Source organism: Musca autumnalis, unplaced genomic scaffold (genome assembly GCF_047663935.1).
Source record: "Musca autumnalis isolate F117 unplaced genomic scaffold, ASM4766393v1 scaffold_2, whole genome shotgun sequence".
Lineage (NCBI taxonomy): Eukaryota > Metazoa > Arthropoda > Insecta > Diptera > Muscidae > Musca > Musca autumnalis.
The window spans coordinates 186,106,303-186,132,065 of NW_027411755.1; the positions used below are offsets into that span (position 1 = coordinate 186,106,303).

General features: G+C 34.4%; 1 protein-coding gene across 3 annotated transcripts in view; it reads right to left on the reverse strand.

Moving 5' to 3' along the window:
• Positions 1 to 25,763, reverse strand: part of drongo (Arf GTPase activating protein drongo) — a 323,025-nt gene that overhangs the window by 17,483 nt on the left and 279,779 nt on the right. For all 3 annotated transcript variants that reach the window (XM_073970373.1, XM_073970370.1, XM_073970372.1), the window contains exon 2: positions 11,142 to 12,046. In XM_073970373.1, coding sequence (XP_073826474.1) covers positions 11,142 to 12,046 — 905 coding nt within the window. The remainder of the gene's footprint in view (positions 1 to 11,141; positions 12,047 to 25,763) is intronic.

The window sequence follows — 25,763 nt, forward strand, 5'->3', positions numbered from 1 at the left end:
TGGAGTTGCTGCCAGCACGGCAGCTACGCATCCTAAACCTAACCTAACATACCCCAAATAAAGAGTAAATACCAAATTTCAGCAGTTTATATAAAGGCGTGGACGGACATAGCCCATTTTAAATACCAAATATCCTAGGAGTAATATAAACTTCTATACATAATTATAAAGCTCTATCGTAAAAATTGTGACCTGTATCTTTCCAAAGGCAACTCGGACAGACCTTAAATTACAATTAAAAATTTGTTGAAATTTTGTGAGGGAGGTAGGTAGGCTACTCCGACCTCTTTTGGAATAGGAAAAAACCCCCGGACCATGGATCTGTTCCATTTGTCAGATCCGCATCCTTTATATGTAGTAAATGGGTTCACTTCCGAGGCTGCTCTTGTATTTGCCACCTCCAGGACTACTCCGATAGGAGCTATGTAGCAGTCTGTCCAGTACAGACAGACCTACCTCGCTTCAGCTTGGCTCTAATGACTCGTACAAGGAATGTATTGATCTTAGAGACAGGTGAAGAACTGTCTATGTAGAATTGCTTAATATATACATCCCGCCGATAAATAGCCCGATTTTGAAAGGCCTGTTCTTGAGGGACTTTAATGCTCATCATGAGTTGTGGTATTCGGTCCCCGGAAACGATCTGAGGGGTATAGTACCTACTGAGCAGATTGATAGCTCTTGGTTTGGTACGGTCAATGAGGACGCCCCAACCAAAATTAGCGGAGAATGTCACAGTACCCCAGACATAACCATTGATACAATGGTAACAGAATTCCGACCTACCCACGATTCTAGGGGTCACAGCTGTTTGCTACAAGCTGAGGTGTAGAACTAAGGTCATCTAGCCTCAGATAAAGAAACTTTGTTGACCACATATAACGTGATGGGTCGGTATGTAGCAAGCTGTACGGCGCCAGTGTGATCCTAAGTGCAACGCGATGGAAAAATATTAAACATGTTAGAATGCCGCCCTGAGAACTGCAACAGGTTGCCTGCATCAAGTCTTACATGGACCATCTACATGAGGAGATAAAGATTCTTCCTGTATAGCATTACAATGGCATGCTCTCATTACAGTACTTGCTCGGTTGTTACCGTGATAGCCATCTTAATCACCATATGGTGAATAGGAAGGCATGTCGGGAGGGATCTTCATGATCTAGAAATACGAGTAGAGGTCTCGATCAACAAGCCTATCAAACAGGTTTAAATGACATTCACTAACAAGTATCGTGTGAATTCGGTTCTCGGAGAACATCCCCCATCTATCGCAGCTGAGAAGCGTCAGCTGCCACGACAAACCAGAGTTGGTTTGGCTCAACTACGCTCTGGATGGTACAACCGCATGCGGTACACTGTACCTTTTCAACTGCCCTGCCAAACCTACTCAACTAACTCCAGTAGCTTTTTGGCTACAACCCATCGAAGCAGTCACATTCCTTGAACTGCAGATAGAACCTGAAGCAGATTAAGCAAAAAACGAACTGACAAACATATCATATACTGTTACAACAACAATAACTAATTATAAAAAAAGCAACCGTTTAGTCATCCTTCCTAATGTATTTATTAAATCATACATTTATGTCTCTAAATTCCTTTATCATGGAAGGAAGAAAAATTGTCAGTCAGGACATCTAATCGATTATATCAACTTTTCATGTGTACAATAGCTGACTTTACTACTTTAAGAGATTTCCCAACATAAAACTAAGAACCATCAGACAAAGGTGGTGGTGGCACGACACAGCATCCGGACTAGACAAAACTGGTCCATTTTTAATGGTCAAATGTTTTGTGAAAGGCGATTAATCTGAAGAATAAAAACAAGAAGATAAAGAGGCAAGAACAAAAAACGAATAAGTTATGGATATTCTCTATAAATCACAGACAAATGGAAAGGAGAAACGTAATAATTGGAGATACGAAAAGAATAAAATCGGATTATTAAGTCATAAATCCTGTTATAATTTGTTTGGGATGGCTTTGGCTTTAAGACACATAAATATGGCATAAAAAGGAAGGAATGCAAAAATAAAAAAATCAGCCAAACCAGCAGCTGAGAACGAGTTTTAAAGCGCAAAGATTTACGGAGGATTTTAAATACTACAGAATCTTTAAGAAATTAGGTTAAATTTTGAAAAAAAAAAACGCTAACACTTAAAAAGCGATTATGTACATAAAAAGTGTATAAATTTGCCACTGGGGCGTAGTATGATGAAACGAAGGAGGGGGAGGGTGGTTAAATATTTAAAAATTCTTAGCAAGAACTAGCCATGTCAAGATTTATTTCTAGCAGAAGTGGATAATGCTAACTGAAGAATATCTTTTTGTTTTATCAACGTTTAATACCCCAATGAGACATCGATTCAAGATCCTAAATAGCACGCTACGGCCACTTTAGCATAAAAATGTTTTAAAAAACTTTAAATCGTGTGGCATCGTTTACCTTTCAACCTGAGAACCTGCCATCAAAAACCGAAGACTAAATACCAAATTTCAGCCATTTCGGTGGAATATTGAGGCCACGACCTTCAAAATACCAAAAATCTGGACTACCGTTCTATGGGGGCTATATGAGGACGTGGACCGATCCTAACAGATTTCAAGCGGTAAGTTTTATACCCACCAGCAAGAATATAAACTGAAGACCTCAAGACGTCTTCTGCCTGTGTATAAAAGACCTCAAGAGGTATTCTGTCTATAAAAGACCTCAAGAGGTCTTCTGTCTATAAAGGACCTTAAGAGGTCTTCTGTCTATAGCAGCCCATAAGATGTGTTCTTAAGAGGCCTTCTGTATACAGAAGACCTCAAGAGGCCTTCTGTCTACAGAAGACCTCAAGAGGTCTTAGGTCTATAGAAGACCTCAGTAGGTCTTCTGTCTATAGAAGACCTCAGTAGGTCTTCTGTCTATAGAAGACCTCAGTAGGTCTTCGGTCTATAAAAGACCTCAGTATGTCTTCTTCCTATAGAAGACCTCAGTAGGTCTTCTGTCTATAGAAGACCTCAGTAGGTCTTCTGTCTATAGAAGACCTCAAGAGGTCTTCTGTCTATAGAAGATCTCAAGAGGACTTCTGTCTATAGATGACCTCAAGACGTCTTCTGTCTATAGAAGACCTCAAGAGGTATTCTGTCTATAGACTAACTCAAGGAGTCTTCTGTCTATAAAATTCTTTAAAAATCCACGTTTTGTGGCTTTTTTGGGCTCCCCCAAAAATCAAGAGGTCTTCTGTCTATAGAAGACCTCAAGAGGTCTTCTGTCCATAGCAGACCGAAAGAGGTCTTCTGTCTGTAGAAGGCCTCAGTAGGACTTCTGTCTAAATAAGACCTCTATAGATGATCTCAAGAGGTCTTCCGTTTATAGAAGACCTCAAGAGGTCTTCTGTCAATAGAAGACCTCAAGACGTCTTCTGTCTATAGAAGACCTCAAGACGTCTTCTGTCTATAGAAGACCTCAAGACGTCTTCTGTCTATGGAAGACCTCAAGAGGTCTTCTGTCTATAGAAGACCTCAAGATGTCTTCTGTCTATAGCAGCCCATAAGATGTGTTCTTAAGAGGTTTTCTCTCTATAGAAGACCTCAAGAGGTCTTCTGTCTATAGAAGACCTCAAGAGGTCTTCTGTCTATAGAAGACCTCAAGAGGTCTTCTGTCTATAGAAGACCTCAAGAGGTCTTCTGTCTATAGAAGACCTCAAGAGGTCTTCTGTCTATAGAAGACCTCAAGAGGTCTTCTGTCTATAGAAGACCTCAAGAGGTCTTCTGTCTATAGAAGACCTCAAGAGGTCTTCTGTCTATAGAAGACCTCAAGAGGTTTTCTGTCTATAGAAGACCTCAAAAGGTTTTCTGTCAGTAGAAGACCTCAAGAGGTTTTCTGTCAGTAGAAGACCTCAAGAGGTCTTCTGGCTATAGAAGACCGCAAGAGGTGTTCTAGCTATAGAAGACCCAAAAAGGCCACACAGCGTGGATGTTTTAAAGAATTTTTGGGAGCACCCAAAAAGACCACAAAGCGTGGATTTTTTAAAGAATTTTTGGGAGCACCCAAAAGGGCCACAAAGCGTGGATTTTTAAAGAATTTTTGGGAGCATGCAAAAAGGCCAAAAGCGTGAATTTTTAAAGAATTTTTGGGAGCACCTAAAAAGGCAACAAAGCGTGGATCTTTTAAAGAATTTTTTGGAGCACCCAAAAGGGCAACAAAGCGTGGATTTTTAAAGAATTTTTGGGAGCACCCAAAGAGGCCACAAAGCGTGGATTTTTAAAGAATTTTTGGGAGCACCCAAAGAGGCCACAAAGCGTGGATTTTTAAAGAATTTTTGGGAGCACCCAAAGAGGCCACAAAGCGTGGATTTTTAAAGAATTTTTGGGAGCACCCAAAGAGGCTACAAAGCGTGGATTTTTAAAGAATTTTTGGGAGCACCCAAAGAGGCCACAAAGCGTGGATTTTTAAAGAATTTTTGGGAGCACCCAAAGAGACCACAAAGCGTGGATTTTTAAAGAATTTTTGGGAGCAACCAAAGAGGCCACAAAGCGTGGATTTTTAAAGAATTTTTGGGAGCACCCAAAGAGGCCACAAAGCGTGGATTTTTAAAGAATTTTTGGGAGCACCCAAAGAGGCCACAAAGCGTGGATTTTTAAAGAATTTTTGGGAGCACCCAAAGAGGCCACAAAGCGTGGATTTTTAAAGAATTTTTGGGAGCACCCAAAGAGGCCACAAAGCGTGGATTTTTAAAGAATTTTTGGGAGCACCCAAAGAGGCCACAAAGCGTGGATTTTTAAAGAATTTTTGGGAGCACCCAAAGAGGCCACAAAGCGTGGATTTTTAAAGAATTTTTGGGAGCACCCAAAGAGGCCACAAAGCGTGGATTTTTAAAGATTTTTTGGGAGCACCCAAAGAGGCCACAAAGCGTGGATTTTTAAAGAATTTTTGGGAGCACCCAAAGAGGCCACAAAGCGTGGATTTTTAAAGAATTTTTGGGAGCACCCAAAGAGGCCACAAAGCGTGGATTTTTAAAGATTTTTTGGGAGCACCCAAAGAGGCCACAAAGCGTGGATTTTTAAAGAATTTTTGGGAGCACCCAAAGAGGCCACAAAGCGTGGATTTTTAAAGAATTGTTGGGAGCACCCAAAGAGGCCACAAAGCGTGGATTTTTAAAGAATTTTTGGGAGCACCCAAAGAATCCACAAAGCGTGGATTTTTAAAGAATTTTTGGGAGCACCCAAAGAGGCCACAAATCGTGGATTTTTAAAGAATTTTTGGGAGCACCCAAAGAGGCCACAAAGCGTGGATTTTTAAAGAATTTTTGGGAGCACCCAAAGAGGCCACAAAGCGTGGATTTTTAAAGAATTTTTGGGAGCACCCAAAGAGGCCACAAAGCGTGGATTTTTAAAGAATTTTTGGGAGCACCCAAAGAGGCCACAAAGCGTGGATTTTTAAAGAATTTTTGGGAGCACCCAAAGAGGCCACAAAGCGTGGATTTTTAAAGAATTTTTGGGAGCACCCAAAGAGGCCACAAAGCGTGGATTTTTAAAGAATTTTTGGGAGCACCCAAAGAGGCCACAAAGCGTGGATTTTTAAAGAATTTTTGGGAGCACCCAAAGAGGCCACAAAGCGTGGATTTTTAAAGAATTTTTGGGAGCACCCAAAGAGGCCACAAAGCGTGGATTTTTAAAGAATTTTTGGGAGCACCCAAAGAGGCCACAAAGCGTGGATTTTTAAAGAATTTTTGGGAGCACCCAAAGAGGCCACAAAGCGTGGATTTTTAAAGAATTTTTGGGAGCACCCAAAGAGGCCACAAAGCGTGGATTTTTAAAGAATTTTTGGGAGCACCCAAAGAGGCCACAAAGCGTGGATTTTTAAAGAATTTTTGGGAGCACCCAAAGAGGCCACAAAGCGTGGATTTTTAAAGAATTTTTGGGAGCACCCAAAGAGGCCACAAAGCGTGGATTTTTAAAGAATTTTTGGGAGCACCCAAAGAGGCCACAAAGCGTGGATTTTTAAAGAATTTTTGGGAGCACCCAAAGAGGCCACAAAGCGTGGATTTTTAAAGAATTTTTGGGAGCACCCAAAGAGGCCACAAAGCGTGGATTTTTAAAGAATTTTTGGGAGCACCCAAAGAGGCCACAAAGCGTGGATTTTTAAAGAATTTTTGGGAGCACCCAAAGAGGCCACAAAGCGTGGATTTTTAAAGAATTTTTGGGAGCACCCAAAGAGGCCACAAAGCGTGGATTTTTAAAGAATTTTTGGGAGCACCCAAAGAGGCCACAAAGCGTGGATTTTTAAAGAATTTTTGGGAGCACCCAAAGAGGCCACAAAGCGTGGATTTTTAAAGAATTTTTGGGAGCACCCAAAGAGGCCACAAAGCGTGGATTTTTAAAGAATTTTTGGGAGCACCCAAAGAGGCCACAAAGCGTGGATTTTTAAAGAATTTTTGGGAGCACCCAAAGAGGCCACAAAGCGTGGATTTTTAAAGAATTTTTGGGAGCACCCAAAGAGGCCACAAAGCGTGGATTTTTAAAGAATTTTTGGGAGCACCCAAAGAGGCCACAAAGCGTGGATTTTTAAAGAATTTTTGGGAGCACCCAAAGAGGCCACAAAGCGTGGATTTTTAAAGAATTTTTGGGAGCACCCAAAGAGGCCACAAAGCGTGGATTTTTAAAGAATTTTTGGGAGCACCCAAAGAGGCCACAAAGCGTGGATTTTTAAAGAATTTTTGGGAGCACCCAAAGAGGCCACAAAGCGTGGATTTTTAAAGAATTTTTGGGAGCACCCAAAGAGGCCACAAAGCGTGGATTTTTAAAGAATTTTTGGGAGCACCCAAAGAGGCCACAAAGCGTGGATTTTTAAAGAATTTTTGGGAGCACCCAAAGAGGCCACAAAGCGTGGATTTTTAAAGAATTTTTGGGAGCACCCAAAGAGGCCACAAAGCGTGGATTTTTAAAGAATTTTTGGGAGCACCCAAAGAGGCCACAAAGCGTGGATTTTTAAAGAATTTTTGGGAGCACCCAAAGAGGCCACAAAGCGTGGATTTTTAAAGAATTTTTGGGAGCACCCAAAGAGGCCACAAAGCGTGGATTTTTAAAGAATTTTTGGGAGCACCCAAAGAGGCCACAAAGCGTGGATTTTTAAAGAATTTTTGGGAGCACCCAAAGAGGCCACAAAGCGTGGATTTTTAAAGAATTTTTGGGAGCACCCAAAGAGGCCACAAAGCGTGGATTTTTAAAGAATTTTTGGGAGCACCCAAAGAGGCCACAAAGCGTGGATTTTTAAAGAATTTTTGGGAGCACCCAAAGAGGCCACAAAGCGTGGATTTTTAAAGAATTTTTGGGAGCACCCAAAGAGGCCACAAAGCGTGGATTTTTAAAGAATTTTTGGGAGCACCCAAAGAGGCCACAAAGCGTGGATTTTTAAAGAATTTTTGGGAGCACCCAAAGAGGCCACAAAGCGTGGATTTTTAAAGAATTTTTGGGAGCACCCAAAGAGGCCACAAAGCGTGGATTTTTAAAGAATTTTTGGGAGCACCCAAAGAGGCCACAAAGCGTGGATTTTTAAAGAATTTTTGGGAGCACCCAAAGAGGCCACAAAGCGTGGATTTTTAAAGAATTTTTGGGAGCACCCAAAGAGGCCACAAAGCGTGGATTTTTAAAGAATTTTTGGGAGCACCCAAAGAGGCCACAAAGCGTGGATTTTTAAAGAATTTTTGGGAGCACCCAAAGAGGCCACAAAGCGTGGATTTTTAAAGAATTTTTGGGAGCACCCAAAGAGGCCACAAAGCGTGGATTTTTAAAGAATTTTTGGGAGCACCCAAAGAGGCCACAAAGCGTGGATTTTTAAAGAATTTTTGGGAGCACCCAAAGAGGCCACAAAGCGTGGATTTTTAAAGAATTTTTGGGAGCACCCAAAGAGGCCACAAAGCGTGGATTTTTAAAGAATTTTTGGGAGCACCCAAAGAGGCCACAAAGCGTGGATTTTTAAAGAATTTTTGGGAGCACCCAAAGAGGCCACAAAGCGTGGATTTTTAAAGAATTTTTGGGAGCACCCAAAGAGGCCACAAAGCGTAGATTTTTAAAGAATTTTTGGGAGCACCCAAAGAGGCCACAAAGCGTGGATTTTTAAAGAATTTTTGGGAGCACCCAAAGAGGCCACAAAGCGTGGATTTTTAAAGAATTTTTGGGAGCACCCAAAGAGGCCACAAAGCGTGGATTTTTAAAGAATTTTTGGGAGCACCCAAAGAGGCCACAAAGCGTGGATTTTTAAAGAATTTTTGGGAGCACCCAAAGAGGCCACAAAGCGTGGATTTTTAAAGAATTTTTGGGAGCACCCAAAGAGGCCACAAAGCGTGGATTTTTAAAGAATTTTTGGGAGCACCCAAAGAGGCCACAAAGCGTGGATTTTTAAAGAATTTTTGGGAGCACCCAAAGAGGCCACAAAGCGTGGATTTTTAAAGAATTTTTGGGAGCACCCAAAGAGGCCACAAAGCGTGGATTTTTAAAGAATTTTTGGGAGCACCCAAAGAGGCCACAAAGCGTGGATTTTTAAAGAATTTTTGGGAGCACCCAAAGAGGCCACAAAGCGTGGATTTTTAAAGAATTTTTGGGAGCACCCAAAGAGGCCACAAAGCGTGGATTTTTAAAGAATTTTTGGGAGCACCCAAAGAGGCCACAAAGCGTGGATTTTTAAAGAATTTTTGGGAGCACCCAAAGAGGCCACAAAGCGTGGATTTTTAAAGAATTTTTGGGAGCACCCAAAGAGGCCACAAAGCGTGGATTTTTAAAGAATTTTTGGGAGCACCCAAAGAGGCCACAAAGCGTGGATTTTTAAAGAATTTTTGGGAGCACCCTAAGAGGCCACAAAGCGTGGATTTTTAAAGAATTTTTGGGAGCACCCAAAGAGGCCACAAAGCGTGGATTTTTAAAGAATTTTTGGGAGCACCCAAAGAGGCCACAAAGCGTGGATTTTTAAAGAATTTTTGGGAGCACCCAAAGAGGCCACAAAGCGTGGATTTTTAAAGAATTTTTGGGAGCACCCAAAGAGGCCACAAAGCGTGGATTTTTAAAGAATTTTTGGGAGCACCCAAAGAGGCCACAAAGCGTGGATTTTTAAAGAATTTTTGGGAGCACCCAAAGAGGCCACAAAGCGTGGATTTTTAAAGAATTTTTGGGAGCACCCAAAGAGGCCACAAAGCGTGGATTTTTAAAGAATTTTTGGGAGCACCCAAAGAGGCCACAAAGCGTGGATTTTTAAAGAATTTTTGGGAGCACCCAAAGAGGCCACAAAGCGTGGATTTTTAAAGAATTTTTGGGAGCACCCAAAGAGGCCACAAAGCGTGGATTTTTAAAGAATTTTTGGGAGCACCCAAAGAGGCCACAAAGCGTGGATTTTTAAAGAATTTTTGGGAGCACCCAAAGAGGCCACAAAGCGTGGATTTTTAAAGAATTTTTGGGAGCACCCAAAGAGGCCACAAAGCGTGGATTTTTAAAGAATTTTTGGGAGCACCCAAAGAGGCCACAAAGCGTGGATTTTTAAAGAATTTTTGGGAGCTCCCAAAGAGGCCACAAAGCGTGGATTTTTAAAGAATTTTTGGGAGCTCCCAAAGAGGCCACAAAGCGTGGATTTTTAAAGAATTTTTGGGAGCTCCCAAAGAGGCCACAAAGCGTGGATTTTTAAAGAATTTTTGGGAGCTCCCAAAGAGGCCACAAAGCGTGGATTTTTAAAGAATTTTCGGGAGCACCAAAAATTATTTAAAAATCCACGTCTTGTGACCTTTTAGGGTGCTCCCAAAAATTCTTTAAAAAATCCACATCTTGTGACCTTTTAGGGTGCTCCCAAAAATTCTTTAAAAAATCCACGCCTTGTGGCCTTTTGGGCTATTCCCGAAAATTCTTTAAAATAAATCCACCACCAAACCTTCAAAATATTGAATATCGGGAGGTACCAATCTATGGGGGATATATGAAGGCGACAAAATACAGGTGGAAAGTTTTGTACCCGCAACGAAGACTTAATACAAAATTTTAGCCGTTTCGGTGAGATATTGAGGTTACAACCTTCAAAATACTGAAAATATGAAGGTACCGTTCTATGGGGCTATATGAAGACGTGGACCTATACCGCCAATTTTTAGTGGAAATTTTAATACTCCCAACAAAAACTAAATACCAAATTTCAGCCTTTTTAGAGAGATATTGAGGCCACAACCTTTTAGATACCGAAAATCGGGAGGTACCTTTTTATGGGGGCTAAATGAAGGCGTGGACCTATACTGACAAATAACAGGTGGAAATTTGTATACCCTCAACGAAGACTAAATACAAAATGTCAGCCGTTTCGGTGAGATATTGAGGCCAAAACCTTCAACATTCTTAAAATCGGGAGGTACCGTTCTATGGGGGTCATATGAAAGCGTGAACCTACACCGACAAATTACAGGCGGAATGTTTTAAATCCTCAACGAAGACTAAATACAAAATTTCAGCCATTTTGGTGAGATATTGAGGCCACAAGCTTCAAAATAGCGAAAATCGGGAGTAACCATTCTATGGGGGCTATATCAAAACGTGGATCGATATATCCGATTTTCAATACTAAACACGCTAGGAGTACTATACACTTCCATACCAAATTATAAAGCTCTATACTTAAAATATTATATATTAAAATATGTATAGCGCGGACCGATATTCGGAACCAAGGTGAATAAGGTTTTAGAGGGCATTTGAAGAAGTTTGGCTAAAAATTAAGAGAGAAACTACAAAAAACTAAGTGGGGATATATTGCTACCAAGCTCCCCTCCTTCTAAGCCACGCTTTAACATTCGATAGAAACAATTTAATTTACAACAAAAAATGAGAACATTTTTTTACAAAACAAACAAAAAACGTATTTTCGACAAGTTTTCAATGGAATGGTTGTCGATATGAAGCGGAAAAGAAACACAAAACTAGACTTACAGAAAAGAAAGAAAAAAAAACATAATCAACATTTAGAGAATATAGGCACGCGTACACAACAACAACAAATAAACAAATGGAGAGAAAAATAGTTGTGGTGCTAGTTTGGGAGCAATTGAATGGTCATTAGTTTATAAAAAAAATTAAAACTAAATATACAACAACAATTACACAAAACTAGAACTAGAACTCACCTGCTGCATTATAAATTGGAGCATGATCGAAGTCGGCAAAATTCTCTGTATTACCATTGCTGGTGGTGGTGGAAAAACCATTCATAAACTGCTGTTGAGCACTTATCGCTGTTGTTGCCCCGCCGTTGCCGGATGCCTTCAATGGTTGTATTTTGGCATAACCATTATTTGTTGTCGATGCGGAACCCACAGATGAAGCTGGGCTACTGGCCACTGTGGCATTAAAGATATCAGCCGAACCAAAATCGGCTACAAAATCTGCCTCAGCACCGAAACCATTTGCACTGGCACAACTACTGGTATCCGAGAGGGCGCCAGTCGATGCTGAACCCACAGATAGATTTAAGCCATTGTGTAGGCCAAAGGCATCTGTATTGAAGCCATTCTGTAGCGATGTGTGGTTGTTGTTGTTGTTGCTGCCGCTATTGCCACTGTGATGAGGACGACTTATGGCTGATGAGGAGGATTTGTGTAAGCCATTCGCTGTAGTACGTTGTGAAGTGGGCGGAGTTAGTTGTATGTGGGTGTGGTGGTTGTTGTTGTTGTTATTTTGTGTGCTATTATTATTACTGTTGCTGCTGTTGCGATTATTGTTCGATGTGGACACTGCGGATGATGGTGTTGATGTTGCTGTCGTTGCTCCTGCTGCCGATGAAGTCTTAAGATTTGTGGCATTTGTTAAGGACTTGAGAGGACTAGCTGGCTCTAAGTAATAACGTTTACGTTCATATTTATCAATCATTAGTTCACGTTGATCCTGATGCACAGCACGTTTAGGATCCCATAATCCCAACCATGTTTTGGCACAGACATCATTGCCGTGGGCCTTAAGGAAATCAATTTCTTCTTGTGTAAAAGTTGCCATTGAAATCGATTTGACACGATGTGGTGGTGTTAAGCCGCGTCTGAAAGAAAGATCAAAAAGGAAATGTAAGATGAAACTGTGGAAGGAAGAAGAATATAAAAATGTTGCAATAGCTTGTAAACAATGTTTGAAAAATCCATCCAAATCCAATCGGCCATTTTGGGTGATTCTCTCGATGAACCGCACCACAGAAGACCATAAGTCTTCTGTCTATAGCAGGTTTTCTATTTATATAAGATTTCAAGAGGTCTTCTGTCAATAAAGAAGGTCTATAGGAGACCTCAAGAGGCCTTCTGTGTATAAAAGGCATCAAATTGTCTTCTGTCTATAGAAGAGGTCTCTTGTTTGAATCCCAAAATAACTTCTTGGGTGGCCCAAAAAATTCCACGTTGTGAACTTTTTTGGTGACTTTAAAAAATCCACGTTTTGAACTTTTTGAGTGACTTTAAAAAATCAACGCTGTGGTTGCTTCCAAAAATTCTTTTAAAAATCCACGTTTTGTGGCATAATTGGGTGCTCCCAAACATTCCTTAAAAAATTCATGATTTTCTACATTATGTTTTTCTTTAAAAAATACGGAAAATTGTCCTTAAATCCTTCTTTTTAAATTTAAGTACAAATGTTTTCGAAATCACAAAGCAAACCTAAATCCTAAACCTCAACATTGTGTCCCTATTGTCCCTAATGCCGTGAGAGCGAACAAGCCACATTTTACACCCACTACACCTTGTTAAACCTTTGAACTTTTGTTTTAGTTGCAGTCAACCATGACTCTGTTAACATTTCTCCGCACTGCATTGCCAAGAATAGAAACAACAACAAAAGCGAAGAACAACATTTGTTCTTTGATTTACAGCAGAAGCAGTGGCAAGCGAGTGGAAAAATGTTGATGGTGTTTTGTTAGCAACAAAAGTAGCAACAACAGTCATAGAAAAACCGAAATAGACACTATGTGGGTTTGGGTAAAATGTTGGCTTATCCCCCCGTAGATACAATCATAGTGTTGTGGTTTTTTTTTATAAATTGAATCGCATTTTTGCCACCTTTCCATGTAAAGCTATAGATAACTTTATGGTGTAAAATGCGGATTACTGGAAAATAATTTGTAACACAATTTCATTGAGTGGTTATTAAATGGAGGAATATCTACGGATATGCCATTGAAAGTTATAGAGATTTTCAGAAAATATTCTTAATATAATCTACGCTTATGGAAAATATTCATAAAATAATTTACGCTTATAAAACATATTCATAAAATTATTTACGCTTATGAAAAATATTCTTCAAATAATTTACGCTTATAAAACATATTCATAAAATTATTTACGCTTATGAAAAATATTCTTCAAATAATTCACGCTTGTAGAAAATATTGTTAAAATAATCCACGCTTGTAGAAAATATTGTTAAAATAATCCACGCTTGTAGAAAATATTGTTAAAATAATCCACGCTTGTAGAAAATACTGTTAAAATAATCCACGCTTGTAGAAAATATTGTTAAAATAATCCACGCTTGTAGAAAATATTGTTAAAATAATCCACGCTTGTAGAAAATATTGTTAAAATAATCCACGCTTGTAGAAAATATTGTTAAAATAATCCACGCTTGTAGAAAATATTGTTAAAATAATCCACGCTTGTAGAAAATATTGTTAAAATAATCCACGCTTGTAGAAAATATTGTTAAAATAATCCACGCTTGTAGAAAATATTGTTAAAATAATCCACGCTTGTAGAAAATATTGTTAAAATAATCCACGCTTGTAGAAAATATTGTTAAAATAATCCACGCTTGTAGAAAATATTGTTAAAATAATCCACGCTTGTAGAAAATATTGTTAAAATAATCCACGCTTGTAGAAAATATTGTTAAAATAATCCACGCTTGTAGAAAATATTGTTAAAATAATCCACGCTTGTAGAAAATACTGTTAAAATAATCCACGCTTGTAGAAAATATTGTTAAAATAATCCACGCTTGTAGAAAATATTGTTAAAATAATCCACGCTTGTAGAAAATATTGTTAAAATAATCCACGCTTGTAGAAAATATTGTTAAAATAATCCACGCTTGTAGAAAATATTGTTAAAATAATCCACGCTTGTAGAAAATATTGTTAAAATAATCCACGCTTGTAGAAAATATTGTTAAAATAATCCACGCTTGTAGAAAATATTGTTAAAATAATCCACGCTTGTAGAAAATATTGTTAAAATAATCCACGCTTGTAGAAAATATTGTTAAAATAATCCACGCTTGTAGAAAATATTGTTAAAATAATCCACGCTTGTAGAAAATATTGTTAAAATAATCCACGCTTGTAGAAAATATTGTTAAAATAATCCACGCTTGTAGAAAATATTGTTAAAATAATCCACGCTTGTAGAAAATATTGTTAAAATAATCCACGCTTGTAGAAAATATTGTTAAAATAATCCACGCTTGTAGAAAATATTGTTAAAATAATCCACGCTTGTAGAAAATACTGTTAAAATAATCCACGCTTGTAGAAAATATTGTTAAAATAATCCACGCTTGTAGAAAATATTGTTAAAATAATCCACGCTTGTAGAAAATATTGTTAAAATAATCCACGCTTGTAGAAAATATTGTTAAAATAATCCACGCTTGTAGAAAATATTGTTAAAATAATCCACGCTTGTAGAAAATATTGTTAAAATAATCCACGCTTGTAGAAAATATTGTTAAAATAATCCACGCTTGTAGAAAATATTGTTAAAATAATCCACGCTTGTAGAAAATATTGTTAAAATAATCCACGCTTGTAGAAAATATTGTTAAAATAATCCACGCTTGTAGAAAATATTGTTAAAATAATCCACGCTTGTAGAAAATATTGTTAAAATAATCCACGCTTGTAGAAAATATTGTTAAAATAATCCACGCTTGTAGAAAATATTGTTAAAATAATCCACGCTTGTAGAAAATATTGTTAAAATAATCCACGCTTGTAGAAAATATTGTTAAAATAATCCACGCTTGTAGAAAATACTGTTAAAATAATCCACGCTTGTAGAAAATATTGTTAAAATAATCCACGCTTGTAGAAAATATTGTTAAAATAATCCACGCTTGTAGAAAATATTGTTAAAATAATCCACGCTTGTAGAAAATATTGTTAAAATAATCCACGCTTGTAGAAAATATTGTTAAAATAATCCACGCTTGTAGAAAATATTGTTAAAATAATCCACGCTTGTAGAAAATATTGTTAAAATAATCCACGCTTGTAGAAAATATTGTTAAAATAATCCACGCTTGTAGAAAATATTGTTAAAATAATCCACGCTTGTAGAAAATATTGTTAAAATAATCCACGCTTGTAGAAAATATTGTTAAAATAATCCACGCTTGTAGAAAATATTGTTAAAATAATCCACGCTTGTAGAAAATATTGTTAAAATAATCCACGCTTGTAGAAAATATTGTTAAAATAATCCACGCTTGTAGAAAATATTGTTAAAATAATCCACGCTTGTAGAAAATATTGTTAAAATAATCCACGCTTGTAGAAAATATTGTTAAAATAATCCACGCTTGTAGAAAATATTGTTAAAATAATCCACGCTTGTAGAAAATATTGTTAAAATAATCCACGCTTGTAGAAAATATTGTTAAAATAATCCACGCTTGTAGAAAATATTGTTAAAATAATCCACGCTTGTAGAAAATATTGTTAAAATAAACCACGCTTGTAGAAAATATTGTTAAAATAATCCACGCTTGTAGAAAATATTGTTAAAATAATCCACGCTTGTAGAAAATATTGTTAAAATAAACCACGCTTGTAGACGACATTCTCAAAATAATCCACGCTTGTAGAAAATATTGTTAAAATAATCCACGCTTGTAGAAAATATTGTTAAAATAATCCACGCTTGTAGAAAATATTGTTAAAATAATCCACGCTTGTAGAAAATATTGTTAAAATAATCCACGCTTGTAGAAAATATTGTTAAAATAATCCACGCTTGTAGAAAATATTGTTAAAATAATCCACGCTTGTAGAAAATATTGTTAAAATAATCCACGCTTGTAGAAAATATTGTTAAAATAATCCACGCTTGTAGAAAATATTGTTAAAATAATCCACGCTTGTAGAAAATATTGTTAAAATAATCCACGCTTGTAGAAAATATTGTTAAAATAATCCACGCTTGTAGAAAATATTGTTAAAATAATCCACGCTTGTAGAAAATATTGTTAAAATAATCCACGCTTGTAGAAAATATTGTTAAAATAATCCACGCTTGTAGAAAATATTGTTAAAATAATCCACGCTTGTAGAAAATATTGTTAAAATAATCCACGCTTGTAGAAAATATTGTTAAAATAATCCACGCTTGTAGAAAATATTGTTAAAATAATCCACGCTTGTAGAAAATATTGTTAAAATAATCCACGCTTGTAGAAAATATTGTTAAAATAATCCACGCTTGTAGAAAATATTGTTAAAATAATCCACGCTTGTAGAAAATATTGTTAAAATAATCCACGCTTGTAGAAAATATTGTTAAAATAATCCACGCTTGTAGAAAATATTGTTAAAATAATCCACGCTTGTAGAAAATATTGTTAAAATAATCCACGCTTGTAGAAAATATTGTTAAAATAAACCACGCTTGTAGAAAATATTGTTAAAATAATCCACGTTTGTAGAAAATATTGTTAAAATAATCCACGCTTGTAGAAAATATTGTTAAAATAATCCACGTTTGTAGAAAATATTGTTAAAATAAACCACGCTTGTAGAAAATATTGTTAAAATAATCCACGCTTGTAGAAAATATTGTTAAAATAAACCACGCTTGTAGAAAATATTGTTAAAATAATCCACGTTTGTAGAAAATATTGTTAAAATAATCCACGCTTGTAGAAAATATTGTTAAAATAATCCACGCTTGTAGAAAATATTGTTAAAATAAACCACGCTTGTAGAAAATATTGTTAAAATAATCCACGCTTGTAGAAAATATTGTTAAAATAATCCACGCTTGTAGAAAATATTGTTAAAATAAACCACGCTTGTAGACGACATTCTCAAAATAATCCACGCTTGTAGAAAATATTGTTAAAATAATCCACGCTTGTAGAAAATATTGTTAAAATAATCCACGCTTGTAGAAAATATTGTTAAAATAATCCACGCTTGTAGAAAATATTGTTAAAATAATCCACGCTTGTAGAAAATATTGTTAAAATAATCCACGCTTGTAGAAAATATTGTTAAAATAATCCACGCTTGTAGAAAATATTGTTAAAATAATCCACGCTTGTAGAAAATATTGTTAAAATAATCCACGCTTGTAGAAAATATTGTTAAAATAATCCACGCTTGTAGAAAATATTGTTAAAATAATCCACGCTTGTAGAAAATATTGTTAAAATAATCCACGCTTGTAGAAAATATTGTTAAAATAATCCACGCTTGTAGAAAATATTGTTAAAATAATCCACGCTTGTAGAAAATATTGTTAAAATAATCCACGCTTGTAGAAAATATTGTTAAAATAATCCACGCTTGTAGAAAATATTGTTAAAATAATCCACGCTTGTAGAAAATATTGTTAAAATAATCCACGCTTGTAGAAAATATTGTTAAAATAATCCACGCTTGTAGAAAATATTGTTAAAATAATCCACGCTTGTAGAAAATATTGTTAAAATAATCCACGCTTGTAGAAAATATTGTTAAAATAATCCACGCTTGTAGAAAATATTGTTAAAATAATCCACGCTTGTAGAAAATATTGTTAAAATAATCCACGCTTGTAGAAAATATTGTTAAAATAAACCACGCTTGTAGAAAATATTGTTAAAATAATCCACGTTTGTAGAAAATATTGTTAAAATAATCCACGCTTGTAGAAAATATTGTTAAAATAATCCACGCTTGTAGAAAATATTGTTAAAATAATCCACGCTTGTAGAAAATATTGTTAAAATAATCCACGCTTGTAGAAAATATTGTTAAAAGAATCCACGCTTGTAGAAAATATTGTTAAAATAATCCACGCTTGTAGAAAATATTGTTGAAATAATGCACGCTTGTAGAAAATATTGTTAAAATAATCCACGCTTGTAGAAAATATTGTTAAAATAATCCACGCTTGTAGAAAATATTGTTAAAATAATCCACGCTTGTAGACGACATTCTCAAAATAATCCACGCTTGTAGAAAATATTGTTAAAATAATCCACGCTTGTAGAAAATATTGTTACAATAATCCACGCTTGTAGAAAATATTGTTAAAATAATCCACGCTTGTAGAAAATATTGTTACAATAATCCACGCTTGTAGAAAATATTGTTAAAATAATCCACGCTTGTAGAAAATATTGTTACAATAATCCACGCTTGTAGAAAATATTGTTAAAATAATCCACGCTTGTAGAAAATATTGTTAAAATAATCCACGCTTGTAGAAAATATTGTTAAAATAATCCACGCTTGTAGAAAATATTGTTAAAATAATCCACGCTTGTAGAAAATATTGTTAAAATAATCCACGCTTGTAGAAAATATTGTTAAAATACTCCACGCTTGTAGAAAATATTGTTAAAATAATCCACGCTTGTAGAAAATATTGTTAAAATAATCCACGCTTGTAGAAAATATTGTTAAAATAATCCACGCTTGTAGAAAATATTGTTAAAATAATCCACGCTTGTAGAAAATATTGTTAAAATAATCCACGCTTGTAGAAAATATTGTTAAAATAATCCACGCTTGTAGAAAATATTGTTAAAATAATCCACGCTTGTAGAAAATATTGTTAAAATAATCCACGCTTGTAGAAAATATTGTTAAACTAATCCACGCTTGTAGAAAATATTGTTAAAATAATCCACGCTTGTAGACGACATTCTTAAAATAATCCACGTTTGTAGAAAATATTGTTAAAATAATCCACGCTTGTAGAAAATATTGTTAAAATAATCCACGCTTGTAGAAAATATTGTTAAAATAATCCACGCTTGTAGAAAATATTGTTAAAATAATCCACGCTTGTAGAAAATATTGTTAAAATAATCCACGCTTGTAGAAAATATTGTTAAAATAATCCACGCTTGTAGAAAATATTGTTAAAATAATCCACGCTTGTAGAAAATATTGTTAAAATAATCCACGCTTGTAGAAAATATTGTTAAACTAATCCACGCTTGTAGAAAATATTGTTAAAATAATCCACGCTTGTAGAAAATATTGTTAAAATAATCCACGCTTGTAGAAAATATTGTTAAAATAAACCACGCTTGTAGAAAATATTGTTAAAATAATCCACGCTTGTAGAAAATATTGTTAAACTAATCCACGCTTGTAGAAAATATTGTTAAAATAATCCACGCTTGTAGAAAATATTGTTAAAATAATCCACGCTTGTAGAAAATATTGTTAAAATAATCCACGCTTGTAGAAAATATTGTTAAAATAATCCACGCTTGTAGAAAATATTGTTAAAATAATCCACGCTTGTAGAAAATATTGTTAAACTAATCCACGCTTGTAGAAAATATTGTTAAAATAATCCACGCTTGTAGACGACATTCTTAAAATAATCCACGCTTGTAGAAAATATTGTTAAAATAATCCACGCTTGTAGAAAATATTGTTAAAATAATCCACGCTTGTAGAAAATATTGTTAAAATAATCCACGCTTGTAGAAAATATTGTTAAAATAATCCACGCTTGTAGAAAATATTGTTAAAATAATCCACGCTTGTAGAAAATATTGTTAAAATAATCCACGCTTGTAGAAAATATTGTTAAAATAATCCACGCTTGTAGAAAATATTGTTAAAATAATCCACGCTTGTAGAAAATATTGTTAAAATAATCCACGCTTGTAGAAAATATTGTTAAACTAATCCACACTTGTAGAAAATATTGTTAAAATAATCCACGCTTGTAGAAAATATTGTTAAACTAATCCACGCTTGTAGAAAATATTGTTAAAATAATCCACGCTTGTAGACGACATTCTTAAAATAATCCACGCTTGTAGAAAATATTGTTAAAATAATCCACGCTTGTAGAAAATATTGTTAAAATAATCCACGCTTGTAGAAAATATTGTTAAAATAATCCACGCTTGTAGAAAATATTGTTAAAATAATCCACGCTTGTAGAAAATATTGTTAAAATAATCCACGCTTGTAGAAAATATTGTTAAAATAATCCACGCTTGTAGAAAATATTGTTAAAATAATCCACGCTTGTAGAAAATATTGTTAAAATAATCCACGCTTGTAGAAAATATTGTTAAAATAATCCACGCTTGTAGAAAATATTGTTAAACTAATCCACACTTGTAGAAAATATTGTTAAAATAATCCACGCTTGTAGACGACATTCTTAAAATAATCCACGCTTGTAGAAAATATTGTTAAAATAATCCACGCTTGTAGAAAATATTGTTAAAATAATCCACGCTTGTAGAAAATATTGTTAAAATAATCCACGCTTGTAGAAAATATTGTTAAAATAATCCACGCTTGTAGAAAATATTGTTAAAATAATCCACGCTTGTAGAAAATATTGTTAAAATAATCCACGCTTGTAGAAAATATTGTTAAACTAATCCACGCTTGTAGAAAATATTGTTAAAATAATCCACGCTTGTAGAAAATATTGTTAAAATAATCCATGCTTGTAGAAAATATTGTTAAAATAATCCACGCTTGTAGAAAATATTGTTAAAATAATCCACGCTTGTAGAAAATATTGTTAAAATAATCCACGCTTGTAGAAAATATTGTTAAAATAATCCACGCTTGTAGAAAATATTGTTAAAATAATCCACGCTTGTAGAAAATATTGTTAAACTAATCCACGCTTGTAGAAAATATTGTTAAAATAATCCACGCTTGTAGAAAATATTGTTAAAATAATCCATGCTTGTAGAAAATATTGTTAAAATAATCCACGCTTGTAGAAAATATTGTTAAAATAATCCACGCTTGTAGAAAATATTGTTAAAATAATCCACGCTTGTAGAAAATATTGTTAAAATAATCCACGCTTGTAGAAAATATTGTTAAAATAATCCACGCTTGTAGAAAATATTGTTAAAATAATCCACGCTTGTAGAAAATATTGTTAAAATAATCCACGCTTGTAGAAAATATTGTTAAAATAATCCACGCTTGTAGAAAATATTGTTAAACTAATCCACGCTTGTAGAAAATATTGTTAAAATAATCCACGCTTGTAGACGACATTCTTAAAATAATCCACGCTTGTAGAAAAAATTTTCAAATAATCCACGCTTGTAGAAAATATTTTTAAAGTAATCCACACTTGTAGAAAATATTTTTAAAATAATCCACGCTTGTAGAAAATATTTTTAAAATAATCCACGCTTGTAGAAAATATTTTTAAAATAATCCACGCTTGTAGAAAATGTTTTTAAAATAATCCAAGCTTATAGAAAATAATTTTAAAATAATCCGCGCTTGTAGAAAATATATTTTAAATAATTCACGCTTCTAAAAAATATTTTTAAAATAATCCGCGCTTGTAGAAAATATATTTTAAATAACTCACGCTTCTAAAAATTATTCATAAAATAATCCACTCTTGTAGAAATATTTTTAAAATAATCCACTCTTGTAGAAATATTTTTAAAATAATCAACGCTTCTAGAAAATATTCTTAAAATAATCCACGCTTCTAGAAAATGTTCTTAAAATAGTCCACGCTTCTAGAAAATATTCTTAAAATAATCCACAACAATTTTAAGTACAGATGGCGTTCGAGTATATCCTTGATAATCAGATTGGATTTCGGGTATACTAGATGGCGCATAAAAATATCCTTGTTATTCAACTCTAACGCCACCAATATTTAAAAAGTATTTTTTGCAATTTTCAAAACCCCATATTATTTGGCACCTTAGCGTGAATAGTTACCCCCTTCAGCAACTTTTCTGGAACCTAACTTCTGCTATTTTGCCTCGTCAGTCACTCTACTCCCACCTGCTTTATTTATACAGATAACATTTTTCATATGACCCTCGTTGTTACCCAAAAATCTCCTGATATTGTGACATCTATTTTCTGCATCAGCAATCACATTGTTGTTATTGTTGTAAACCGTTTTCCCAAAAATTCGTTTCAATGCCATAAAGTTAACATCTTGACAAAATGTTGTTTGGATTTCTATAGCATTCAAAGTCATTTCATACTATTTTTTGCAGGCGTAACCTACTCCACCCCTTGATGGAAATATTAATTGCCATATTTTTCATTTGCTTTTGACGTCAAAATAGAAAATGAATTAAATGTTTTCTTTTGTTCAATTAAAGTTGGCAAGCTTTGCATGGAAAAAAATATGAAAGTGAATGGAGGCGAATTCAAACATGGCGTGTTGTGAAAATTTAAATGTTAGTGTAAACAAAACATATCAATGCAATTAAATTAAATTCTAAATTATTTAAATATGGGTCTGAAGAACGGCATGGTAATTTGTATAGACATTGAGAGAGCAGTGATATGGAGGGATATAGCATCACAGTATATTTTTAAGAAAAATCAATAGTTTAAAAGTGATATAGATAGGACCACCTATATTTCAATCGCGGGTACCCGTATAAAACTACTCGATTACCAATATGTCCCCTAACGCCATCTATACTTCAAATATTGCACTGATATTGGACAAGTAGTTTGAAGAAGACGTATTTATGAACATACTTTTAGGCGGAACAGGCAAAATATAAAAATACAGAACGAGTAGCAAGCATTCAGACACTAGACATGTATTAAATGCTGTGAAGTGATAAAATAACGTTAAATAAAATTCTGCGGATATTTCAAAAATGATTATATGAAGGCGACGACGATTCAAATGTATATTCCGCTAAGTATATTACAAATTCAATGAAATTATATACTTTAAGCTAAGTACTAAAAATGTCTTGCAATTCTCTTACGCTATTCCCTTAAAAGTACTTTAGTGAAGAAAACTTTTATTTTGCTGAGTATGCGGCAAGAAAAGAAAAACTTTATTTTAACCACAAATGTCCGTTGTTCCCATATTGTATAAAATTTATGATACTGACAAGCAAAAAAAGAAAACTTCATTTGAAACTGCAGAATGGAATTGGAATTCGTTACACCATAAACTTTATTTCGAATAAAGTTTAATGTTACAATGGTCGACGAACAAAACTCCGGGCAAACACGTAACCAGGTGAGGTTTTAGCTTACAACCTTACCACAGAGTTAGTGTCAAATGCTTTGGGATTCAATTTATGAGAACTCTGGGAAGAATATAAGTGTAAAGGATCCAAAAAAGCAACTATTATTAGAGCAACACACAACTGAATTATGCGAATGGAATTTAAGGCGGAGTATTTTTTAAACGAATTTCAGAATATTTTTTTAAGAAGGCAATCATAGTGGATTATTTAAAGAATATTTTTGGAGGACTTTCAAATCAAGAAATCGTGGATTTTTTTAAAGAATATTTTTGGAGAATTTCCATAGCAATCGTGGATTTTTTAAAGGATATTTTTGGAGAATTTCTATAGCTAGAAATCGTGGATTTTTTTAAAGAATATTTTTGGAGGATTTACATAGCGAGAAATCGTGGATTTTTAAAGAATATTTTTGGAGGTCTTCCAAAGCAATAATTGTGGATTTTTTAAGAACTATTTTTGGAGGACTTCCAAATCAATAATCGTCGATTTTTTTAAGAATATTTTAAAAGGACTTGCAAATCAATAATCGTCGATTTTTTTTGGAATATTTTGAGAGGACTTCCAAATCAATAATCGTCGATTTTTTAAGTTTATTTTTGAGGACTTGCAAATCAATAATCTTCGATTTTTTAAGAATATTTTTGGAGGACTTCCCTAGCAAGAAATCGTGGATTTTTTAAAGAATATTTTTGGAGGACTTCCCTAGCAAGAAATCGTGGATTTTTTAAAGAATATTTTTGGAGGACTTCCCTAGCAAGAAATCGTGGATTTTTTAAAGAATATTTTTGGAGGTATTCCAATGCAATAATCGTGGATTTTTTAAAGAATATTTTTGGAGGACTTCCCCAGCAAGAAATCGTGGATTTTTTAAAGAATATTTTTGGAGGACTTCCCTAGCAAGAAATCGTGGATTTTTTAAAGAATATTTTTGGAGGACTTCCCTAGCAAGAAATCGTGGATTTTTTAAAGAATATTTTTGGAGGACTTCCCTAGCAGGAAATCGTGGATTTTTTAAAGAATATTTTTGGAGGACTTCCCTAGCAAGAAATCGTGGATTTTTTAAAGAATATTTTTGGAGGACTTCCCTAGCAAGAAATCGTGGATTTTTTTAAGAATATTTTTGGAGGACTTCCCTAGCAAGAAATCGTGGATTTTTTAAAGAATATTTTTGGAGGACTTCCCTAGCAAGAAATCGTGGATTTTTTAAAGAATATTTTTGGAGGACTTCCCTAGCAAGAAATCGTGGATTTTTTAAAGAATATTTTTGGAACGATTTGTAAACATTGTTCAATCGAAAGTCTTTCCACGATAAAATTCCAAACAATACTAAACAAAAATAACATGATAGCATGACACGACTCACACGTGATCAGCGAAAAAAAAAGTTGGATCACCCGTTAGTAGGATCATGAAAATGTTTGGAAAAACGACCATACAATAACTGTCTAGTAACGACACCAACCCTTGTAGAAAGGTTTTATGTATTGCCCTATAGAAAATATAGATGGCGATATCATCATGCTTTAAATCGTTTGGAAGACTAGGTTATAGATGTACATTCCGGACAATATGTAAGCCAAAATTTATTCTAAGGCATATTTTTCGAAACTTTTTGAAAATATATTATTAAAATGCAAAAGGCAGAGAATAAATTTTGATTACACATCACGGTGCTCTTGAACCAACTTAAAATAAAGGTCAATCTTCTAGAGAATTTTCACTGCTACAAAATTTTCCTTAGTTCCTTTTTGATGGGGCTTGCGGTTTCCCAGCAAAATCGTAAAAACCTAAACCAAAACTTTAAAATTCGAACTTTGACCGCGATTTATTTAAACAGCGCTCTGGCGATTTTTTTTGTTTTTTGATTTTTCTCATCTATGAACATTGTAATTTCAGAATCCACAAAAACTTCCCAAGTGTTAGCTCCTTTCATTTAAAGTTGGTTCAATAGCACCGTGACTTTGTTTCACCTTTCATTATAAATTGTTTGGAAAAGTATACTTTATGAAGATTTTATAAAGTCCAGATAAAAAGTAAGTTGGTTCATTGCAATTTTATGGCATATGCTTTGATGGATTTTATGCGTCCATAGCCTTTTATGGGGTTCAATAGAAAATAGATTTGGTATTCAATAGAAGGAGGCAATTTTGAACATTTATATATTAAATGGAGAAAAAAGGTGTTATAGAATTTGTCAGTATTCTTTAAGAAAATAAAAATCAATGCAAAAGTAGGGAATAGGAGGATCATATAAATGCTTGGCAAAAACGACCATGCTATGAGAAAGTAGCTGCACTAGGTAGCAACGACACCCACCCTTGTACAGTGAATATATGCATTGCTCCGAAGAAAATATAGATGGCGTTATGATTATTCTCGAAAACGTTTGAAATGTTATTAGCTTTTAAAATTTGGGGTTTGTTCAAAAGATCCACCACTTCTGTTATTGATTTTTGCACAGTCGAATGATGAGAGTATTTAGACGTCGACCAAGTCGGCTGATGCATTTTTCCTTGTTAAGGAAT